We start from the raw sequence: 10894 nt of genomic DNA, 5'->3' as shown, positions 1-10894 counted from the left end.
TAAAAAAAAACAAGACAATTCTGACATATGCTACAACGTGGATGAAGCTTAAGGATGTGGTGCTACACGAAATAAACCAGTCACAAAAGAGCAAATATGATTCTACTCAGATGAGGTCCCTGGAGTAGTCAAATTTCTGGGGACAGAAAGTAGAATGGTTGCCATGGAGTAAGGAGAAGAAAAACAGTGAGGAGATATTGTTTCACAAACACTGATTTTGCTCGATAAAAGGAGTTTTGCAAGATGAAAGAGTTGCGTGGATGGACAGTGGTGATGACTGTACGACCCTGCGAATGTACTTGATGTTACTGAATTGGACGCTTAACATGGTTAAGGTGGTAAATTTTATGTGCATTTTACCCCAACTAAAAAATAGCAACTTTTCCATGCTAATTTATAGCTTGCATTTTTAAACATATGCTGTTCCTATGAAGCCAATGTGTTAGCGTCATGGTTTAAATACGAAGCATCCCTCAAAGACGTATTTCTTGAGGGCTTGGTTCTCAACGCATCAATGTTCAGAGGAGAGCCTAGAGTTGTAACTGAATCATAAGGGCACTAACCTATTGAGGAATTCATCACTGAATGGGCTATCAAAAGGTGAGGCCCAGTTGGAGGAAGCAGCTCATAGGTGTGCTCTTAAAGGGTTCACCTGGTCCCCAGCCCCTTCCTCTACCTCTCTCTCTTTCTCTCTCACTCTCTCTCTGCTCTGCTTCGCAGCTGCCATGAGGTGAGAAACACCTCTAACCCTCACCCTTCCAGCATGATGTGCTGCCTCACCATAGGCCCACAACAGGACCAGCTGACCATGGACTGAAACCTCTGAAGTCATGAGCCAAAACAAAACCTTCCCTCGATTAAGTTGTTTGTGTTTTATATTTTGTCACAGCAATAAAAAAACAAAAAGCTAACTAATGGAATTAATTCCTATGTTTTTCCTCATATTGTACTGCAGTGGGTCTGTCCTATTGAATTTCTATCTGTTTAGATACAGATATAGACACAAATATATATATATGGCTATAGAAGTCACTGTATGAACTAAACCATAGAATTGTTCAACACAGAATACATTTCAAAATAAAGCCACAAACAATAGTCACTACTTGCCAACTAAAAGGACAGAGTTTGAATCAAGAAAATAAATATAGTCTCACGGTTGATAAACAAAGCAATGTGATGTTAGGTTAACACCAACTTTGCCAAACTTGACATGCTTGTTTTTTTTAGATCTGCAAGAAATAAATCTACCAGCTGAGTGCAGTTGAACAAAATCATTACAGAATTAGCAGTTTTCTGACCCACTTTAAAAAGCTGAATCACTCAGTTGAGACCCCAGGGAAACGCAGATTTATACCTTTGATGTATTTCTTGGTTTTTCTTCAATTAAATCAAGTTATACAACCAGTTTTTGAGTCCTTGCCATCACTTCTTTTAAGTGGGTGATTTTATATGTCTTCTTGTATATTTTGCATATTCTTAATTTTTACAAATGTAAATGTATAACAAAACATGCACACAGCTTTCTGCAGTGCAATTATTTTCTAAAGCCACCAGGATGGCTTGCTGCTCTTCCTAATCTCTGACTTGATCAGACTGGGTGTGGGTGGGTGCAGCAGGAAGTCACCAAAGGGAGCCAAGTGCAATTAGCTGCTTATGGGAGTGAGAGAAGATGACAGTTGTGGTCATTTCATCTGTATTCACACTGGTTCATTGAAAGAGAAGCACTTGTATTCCCATAGGCGTGATGACATGCTTAGCCCTCTCTATCCTATGGTGTGAAATGTGGATCAGCTATGTGAAAAGAGTTGAATGCCCACTTTGATCACACTCTCTTACACAAACACTGTCAAGTGTAGTTAGTGGTATACCAAGGCAAAAAGGGTAGGAGGAGAGGCTGGAGTGTGTTGTCCTCAAATTGTTTAGAATTGCCCGCACACGGTGATAATAAAAAGCATATAGGCTTTTAGCTTTGTGATACTATATGTGATATCTTTCTTTTCTGAATTCTGAAAGTCTTTGCATTATTTATAAGGTGCTTAATATACAGTTTAATATAATTCTAGTGCTCTCTATAATTATAGTTATTTCTGTTCATGTTGTTCAACCTACATTAAAATATAAATGTTTGCAGGCAGGGATCATAGCACATATATCTTTTCTTTCTCCACATAATATATAGCACAGTGGTTTCTGTGTGATAAATGTTTTGAATAAGTGCAGTAGTTAATACAAATCATACAGACCATTTTAACATTAAACAAACTTCAGGTTATGAGGTTAAGGAGTTGTCTTGTTTTTTTAACATCTTATCGAGTGAGCATTAACTGTGGGCTGCCAATGTGCTGCTTTCTACATATCATTCATTCATAATGAAAAATGTAGCAAGTTCCTACTGGATGCTAACCAATGAAAGGCCTTAAGAATCCAGTAATGAATAAAAATACTTAGTTACATAATGCATATTAACAGAGAGATTAACTAACTTGCTCAGGGATAATCAGGTAGTAACTGAGGAAGCCTCAACTTGAACCTAAAGCTTATCCTAGAAATCATGTTCTTCAGTACTTTATTATATTTCCTAGGGTGAGAGCTATGGACAAGTCAAGGTAAGATTAATAAGTGTCCAGTTCGACTACATTCTCTTATACAAACACCGATGGATTCCTCCTTGAGGTTAAGGACCATGTTTTCTTAAATCCTAATTTTTTTGGGGCGGGTAACCAGGGATTGAACTCAGGACCTTGCACTTGCGAGGCAGGTGACAGCACCACTGAGCTAAATCCCCAGCCCTCTAATGTTTTCATATGATGCTATTCTAGATACATATCAACTCTAATGCAGTGGTGGTAAACCTATGGCACTTGTGCTGCAGCGGGCTGTTTGTTATCATTGAAAGCTCTAAAAGATTCTCCATCACTATTCTAATGGTTCTTTAATAAATACTTATTGGCCAATACCTTAACTATATAATCCACTAGGTTTCTTTATAACTTTAAAAAATTAATTTGTCAGAGCTAGGGATGTAGCTCAGAAGTAAAGCACTTGCCTAGTATGGGCAAGGCTCTGTGTTCCATTCCAAGCATGAAAGAAAGAAAGAAATTTCCCATAAAAATATTTAATTGAGGGCCAGGGACTTAGCTCAGTAATTCCACCACCTACCTCACAAACACAAGGTCCTGAGTTTGATCCCTGGTACCAAAAAAAATTTTTGATTGATTGCCAATAAAAACTTACTTCTCCCAGTCAAGTATACATTAAATCACCATTATTTGTTAGTACATTATATCAACTATCCTCCCAGAACTCTTAATATGCAAATATATTCAATATATATTCATATATTCAATACTTGCATATACACACAGTCACAAACATAGCTGCATTTTCCAGGACATTTAATTAAGTCTTGACCCTTCAGACAATTCTTCTGGTCACAAGATGACTCCAAGAAGCCCATAATTCATTTTTTATTGAGAGTAAAAGGATAGTAGTAATAATGATAGTGCAAACTGTGAAAAACAGATTAAAGATATTTCATCTACCAGCAGAAGTTTTTGTTTGTCCTGGAAAGTAGATGTATATTATTCCTACAATCAGTTTACTCTGAAATTAGCAAAGAAAAATGGGGGAAGAAACTCACTTAAAAAGCAGTGTTAGTATGAGCACTATGAATAGACATAAATAACTTGTCTACCAAGAGATTAAGCCAGAGATTCGATGCAGAAAGAACAAGATACAACAAATGTTTGACAATTCTTGAAATGAAATAAAACTAGGAAATGTTTTTAAATAGCTTCAGATGAATGATATATGTAGCAAAAACATCAGCAAAGTGTTTAGGGCCAAGATCATTGAAAAGAAGCATGAAAATGTGAATACACAGAAAATTAAACTACAAATCTTTCCAGATATGGGCACTGGAACAACCAAGAATAGCCAACTTGAGTATAAAACAGTCATTTTCCGATGAGTTTGGGCAATGGAGACAGCCAAATCATTAGAATAGGAAAGGGAAGCAGAGGGAACAATTTAGTCAATATTGGCAGTGATTTAGCTTAAAGCAGAACTACCTCCCACACTGTGTTGCCTAGGCAGGCCTTGAACCCCGGACTCAAGGGGTCCTCCCACCTCAGCCTCTTGAGTAGGTAGGACTATTGGCATGGGCCACCATGTTCTCAGCCAGAAGTATTTTTTGTTTGCTTGCCCAAGTGGCATGGACCTAGTAAGGGCTGTATCTTTTTTCCCGAAAGAGGCTCCTAAAAACATCTAAAAGCATCCCTGGTGTTATGGTTTATGTCTAGATGTCCCCCCAAAGCCTCATGTGCTCACGGAGGTGGAAGGCTTTGGAAGGTGATTGGATTACAGGGGCAGTATTGCTGGATTGCTGTTAGGAGATGGAGTCTGCTCGCAGAGTCAGGACCTGAAAGGTTTTATCTCCCTCCCTGGCTCCACAGGAGCAGCTTTTCCTCACCCATGCCCCTCTGCTTCACTGTTTCTTCTTTGGAACCAGATGACCATGAACTGAAATGTGAGCCAAACTAACCCTCTCCTTTAAATTTTGACTGTCAAGTACTGTATCTCAACAACGACAAAATGACTAAGACACCAAGGCTCCCATTGTAACCTTCCTTGTATAGAGGCCAGCGTTAGCTTTCTATCATAACCATGAACTGAGATAATTAACTAATGAAGAGAAAAGTTTACGCTGGGTGGTTGAGTGCTTGCCTAGGATGCACTAATGTCCTGGGTTCAATCTCTAGCATTGTGGAGAAAGAAAAGAATGAAAAGGTTCACTTGGCTCACAGTAGCCCTTTTATTACAGGCTTGTGGTAAGGCAGCATGTGATAGTGAAAATAAAGTAAAAATTTCTCACAGCATGGTCAGGAAGAAAAAGAGAGGTAGGAGAGGACCAGTGACTTTCGAAGGCATGCTTCCAGTAGCCTAAAGACTTCTCGTGAGGCCTCACTTTTTAAAGCTTCCGCTGCTTCCCAATAATACTTCCCTGGGACCCAGTCTTTAACACATGAGTTGTTGGGGGGAAATCAATATTCAAACTCTAGGAAGCTAAAACAGGAGGAGTTGAACATTTTTTCATATATATATTTTCTGCTTTTACTTGTTTGAGAAATATCTGTTCATATCAGATGCCCATTTTTGAATTGGGTCTTTATATTTGGGGAGTCTGATTTTTTTTTTTTTTTAGTTCTTTATATATTCTAGATAGTAGACCTTTGTCTGAGGAACAGCTGGTAAAAATTTTCCCCCACATTGTAGGTTGTCTCTTAGCTCTGTTGGTGGTTTATTTTCATTCACAGTTTTGGAGTTTCAATCCATGGCCCATTGGCTCTATTGATTTTTGGTCTGTGGTGAGCCAGTACGTCATGATGACAATGTGTGTCAGAAAATGCTGTTTACCTCATGGTGGCCTAGAAGGGAAAGCTGAAGTCCCAGGATTCTCTTCAAGGACATGCTCCAGGCCCTCCCCACATTTTAAAGCTTCTGTCACCACCCGACAATCAAGCCTTGTAACAGATGGGCCTTTGGGGGACAATGATGCAAACCATAGTAGAGCTCCTGCTTGGAAGAGAGAAGATGAACAGGGGTGATGGTGGAAAGAGCTAAGAAACTGGAGAGGATTCACTGTAAATCGGGACACATGTAAGATGAAGCTTCAGTTCACCTTCTTGTTGACAGGGAAGGTGTTCCTCAACACTGGGCAGGACAGAGTATCCACTAAAGACAGATGCTGCTGAGCACCAGCCACTGAAGTTAATGTTTTTCCCTTAAAAACCAAGTGAAGAAGCACTGCGTTTTGTAAAATGTTGAGTCAATTCATCTTTAAAACTATATATGGAATTTAGTTAATATTTTAGGGTTTTTGAGACATTTATGTTCCCACAGCTAGTTCATGAATAAAATGTACAACTGGAAACATGCACACACTCATGCACATACATCTCACACACACACACACACACACACACACACAATCACTGCTCAGTGAAAATACCAAGCATACAACTGCTTTATCACACACTTTGCCAACTCTTCATATTTTTCCAACACTTGACTTTTCAAAAACAAATTTTCTTGGAAATGTTTTGTCTTTTATACTTTCCAGTTTTATAGATAAGGTTGTTAATAAAAATAAACAACTTGGGAAAATTGGATGAGTGTTGTCACATTTGGCAATATATCAAGATTTATAAGAAGAAATATTTCATATGTTTACCTTAATGACAAAAAAAAACACTTATGTGGAAATCCATCGATGGTACTAGATGGATAAATTTCCACAGAAAATCGTGCTCACTAGAATATTCAGTTACCAAAATGAATATTAATGTAAATATAGTTTAATGGAATATATAAAGGTTAAAAAGGCGAAGTGAGGGATAGTATCTCAGAGAAAATATCTTGGCGTCAAACAAGCCTAAGACACTAACATCATCGTATGGAGTACTAGTGAAAGGGGATTTTGCAAGGAAATTTTGCTCCTGTGGATCAAGCTGGATTTACTACGGGAAACTCCCTACTTGAAATTTTTCTTTGTTCAACATGTCCAGGCCTGCCCTGCCTCACATGCCTGGACATGTCCAAGCCACCTTCCACATCTCAGGAATGTGTTTGTCTCCAGAAGAGTTTTGTCATTTCACCAGAATGTAAATGAGTTAGACCTTAAATCACCCAATAAGCATGTTACCAGGATTATGTATGAGCCAATACCATGACTGAGCCCACTTGTTGACGCATATTCAATGAATGTATACCAAAGTTGCCTGACTTGAAACACCCCTCCTAGAAGGTGTATCTTCTTTGTTCAAGTGTAGGATGGGCCCAGTCTCCGGTGTGTGAATGCAGACTGACCCGCCAGCGTAATTAAACTGATTGCTCCATGTTCGTGGCTTCTGCTGTGCTTCCATCCTCCCGGACTAGCAAATACGAGCCACATAAATCAAACGGAAGTTTGCCACTTCACTAGGACATATTGGTGCTACACATTAGTATTATAGGCTTATGAGGATTAAATGGGATTGTGTTATACAAAGGACTTGGGGTTTTTGTTTTTTGTTTTGTTTTCATTTTTGTTGAGACAGGATTTTGCTATGCAGCTCAGGCTGGCCATGAACTTACCATGTGCCCTAGGGTTGGCCATGAACTTGTGGTGAGCCTCCTGCCTCAGTTTCCTGAGTGGTGGGATGACAAGGGTACACAACCATGCCTGGCTTATACAAAGGACTTGGAATATAATGCCTAGTATCTTTTAACTGCTTTGGTCCAGCATAAAGCAGAATAAACTAAATAATAAGCTTCTTAGAGGCCTCAGAATTTGTCATATCTTTGCATTAGCGAGTTTAAATGCTGGCACTGATTTCCGTGTAAGTATGAACCTGTTTATTCTGTTACCTCAAGACTGAGCTGGGCTGGGGATTTCACTCAGTGGCGCTGCACTTGTCTCACAAACACAAGGTCCTGAGTTCAATCCCTGGAATCACCCCCCAAAAAGACTGAACTAATGATCTTGAATAGGTCAAAATCAGTAATTCTCAAAATGTGGGTTAATGTACCCTTGAAGTTTCCAAAGAGCTACTCCAAATCATTTTCACAGTCATTGCAATGAGAGTATATTTAATAACCATAAAGCTAATTTCATAATAATGCTGTCCAATATTATGTTTGTTTTTAAGTGTATTGTCATTTTTACTGATGGTGCAGAAACAATAGTGGGTAACGCTATTGAAACCTTCACATGAATTAAGATATTGACACTGTGTCAGATTTCTGTTACTATCAACTTGAAGTAATCAACCTATAAGGAAAAAAAAGGTTTAGTCTGGCTCACAATTTTAGAGGTTTTAGTCCATAGTCAGTTGGCCCTGTTGCTCTGGGTCTATGGTGAGGCAGCATATCATAGTGGGAGTACATTAAGGAACTAAACTGCTTACCTCAGGGATGGGAAGCAAAAGGAAGAGGAGAAAGCCAGGATCCTATAATCCCCTTTAAGAGGATGCCCTCAAATGACATAAAAAGGACCTTCCACTAGGCCCCACCCCCTAAGGGCTTCACCACCTCCAAAGCATTTATCATAAGGACCTTTGAGAGACACTTAGGATCCAAACTAGAGAAGGTGACAAGGTGTACGGGTTGACATGTTATTCTTCACTCCAGTGTATTCTGCTGTATTCATGGGGGGCGGGAGCCAGTATCACTTAATAATGTCTCTGCTGAAGCATCACTTTTATTAAATCCAATCCCTTGAGTATTTTTACTAGTCCACTTTGTCCACAAAGCATTTTCATTGCATTCTGAGATACAATGGTTGACTAGACATAAGGTGCTCATGCTACTGTTTGAGTTCTGAGCTAAACTAGCCATATTTTGTGTGGAAGACCATTTTTACTTGAATGAATAACAAGTTACGGTATTCAGATTTGAGCATTTGGCAAACATTTTCTCAAGAATTAATAAAGCGGTATCTCATTTCAAAGAAAACTACTGACATTATCTGTTATTTGAACTTTCAAGTGAAAAATAAAACTTTTGGGAAACTCATACCCATCTCACTGAGCTTAATAACATCCCAATACTTAAATATTGTACTTATCTGATGAGATAATATAGTATCAATAATATACTATAAATGAATATTATTCTTTTTGTATTGCATAAAATGATATGCAACAGTATTTGGAAGATCCGCATAACTCAGTGAGCTATATTTTCTAAATGAAATTGCAGAATCAATCATTGATAGGTAAAAGATCATTTCAAAGGGTGTATAGATCAATGGGATTCCTTGACATGATTTTAGACTCCACATTGCAAAAGACTTTTAAGAAATTATCAATTGTCAAGTGTTGGGCGCAATAACAAAGAAACATATCCACAATTATCTGAAAACTCTATTAAAGTATTTCTTTTCCTGAACCCCATATCTTTGTGAAACCAGATTTCCTTTATATAGTGCAGTCAAAATAAAATATCACTATATTAAATGGAGAAGCAGATATAAGAATGCAGTTTTCCCTTCAATCAGACATTACAGAGATTTGCAAAAATAAAAAAATAGAGCCATTCTCTTCATTTTTTTAAAGTTTGGAAATAGATTTATTATAAACAACCTTGGAGTTAGTCTGCCTGGATTCAAATCTGAGGCCTCAGTTTTCTCCTCCTGTAAAATGGGGAGAGTAAAGCACTTACTTTAAATAAATAAATGCTTAAAATTCTCCCACATTTTTAATATGGTAAATATAAATATCTACACCTATAGAAACTAAAGGTTTTTGATGGCCTCAATAATTTTTAGGAGTGGAAAGCTATTCTGGGACCAAAAAGTTGAAGAACCATTACTCTTAAATAGTTCTCTAAACTTCCTTTGGCCAGTCATAGAAATATAGGCTTAGGGCCAAATCTTAGAGTAAGAAATGAACACTTCCTAGTGAGGGTAGGCAGAATGCCTTTAGGGAGTCATAGCAGGAACCTACCAGTTCATTTTCACAGTCACAGCTAAGTCTAATATCTTAGGACCACTGAGTTCAAGCAGAGGCAAGCCAAAGTCATTTTTGGAAACATAGGCTGCCCATTTGTATTAAAGAAAAATAAATAGCTGATTAAGTCCCTTTTAATCGGGAATCCTGTTTGTTCTCCTTCAGTGCATCTCTCTATACAGAGTAGGGAGAAATTGTTCTTTTGTGACTCAAACAAGGCAAAAGTTGCAACTGGATGTTACCAGGACCCACAGTTTCTGGTCAAGGAGGGACATAAAAGTGTCAGAACATTCCATTGCTGAAATGGTTGTGTGCAGACATTCAGCTCTAAGACTGATGTGCCAACCCCTCTGTTATCTGTCTCCTTTCCAAAGCCAGCCTTGAGTGACGCTCAGGCTCTTTCAAATTCTTGTCTTCAGTCTGAAGTTATACTGTGATACCTGAATGTTGTTTAGGGTCTATCTAATAAGGAATAAGAACCATAAGAAACCATTTGACTCATTTCAGCCTCTTGGTGTTCTGAAATTTCTATTCCATTTGGATGAAGAAAGGCAAAATACGATCGAACTCAAAAATATGTTGTCATCCAAAAGGAAAAGGAAACAATAAGGACTAATTCTGGCTTCAGATGGTATTATTTGAAAATTGGAGATCCAAAGCATTACCAATACGTTTAAACCAAGAAGTGACTGGAAGGCACACAACACTCTTCAATCTGTTTGATCATTGGAGAAAGCTCTCCTTCCATGTTGAGCCAATCTATCTTGGTCATAAATTACTATTTCTCTTCCTCCAGACTGATCAAATGTGAGGCAAGTAAAGAATGATTTACATGAACACTGGAGCCAGCCTGCCTGGATCTGAATCTCAGGCCTCAGTATCCTCCTCTGTAAAACGGAGAAAGTGGCAGTATTTTTATAAGGTGATGTGAAGATTATCTAAAATGATGCATACAAAGCATTTAATACACACTACACTGCGTACACTAACTGGCAAATACATTGTAGTCGTTACTTGGGAGATTCTTTGCTTCGTATTCTCATCTATGAACAGATTTTCCGTTATTTTTCTACATAGACCCTTCCCGGGCTGCTGATCTAGGAAACATCTGGCCCTTCATATCCCTGAGTCATCATCGTTAAAATGCCGAGTTTCCTGAAGTCATCCCTCCTACTGCTCTCTAGGGCTCCCTCTCCTGACTGCTTAGCTCTGCGTGGGGACCCGGACCTAAATTCTGAGACTGCGAATCTCTCGGGGATTGGTTTCCGGTTTTGAAGGAATGTCCCAGGTCCCTGGGTCCACAGACCACCTAAGAGGATTCAAACGGGGCTGGGGGCGGGGTGGTGCCAAGAGGAGAGAACGACGCTGGGGCGGGGCCACACTCCCTTACGCGAGCTCTCGGG

General features: G+C 38.8%; 1 protein-coding gene across 1 annotated transcript in view; it reads left to right on the top strand.

The window, feature by feature from the left end:
* The first annotated feature begins 260 nt into the window (after positions 1-260).
* Positions 261-10894, top strand: part of Bicdl1 (BICD family like cargo adaptor 1) — a 92305-nt gene continuing 81671 nt past the window's right edge. The window contains exon 1 of the mRNA XM_019204511.2: positions 261-338. Within this exon, the coding sequence (XP_019060056.2) occupies positions 261-338 (78 nt within the window). The remainder of the gene's footprint in view (positions 339-10894) is intronic.

This window comes from Fukomys damarensis, unplaced genomic scaffold (genome assembly GCF_012274545.1).
Source record: "Fukomys damarensis isolate Sample0158 unplaced genomic scaffold, DMR_v1.0_HiC HiC_scaffold_12, whole genome shotgun sequence".
Taxonomy (NCBI): Eukaryota; Metazoa; Chordata; class Mammalia; order Rodentia; family Bathyergidae; genus Fukomys; species Fukomys damarensis.
The sequence above is the reverse complement of the archived record's forward strand: the minus strand, read 5'-3'. Positions and strand labels throughout refer to the sequence as shown.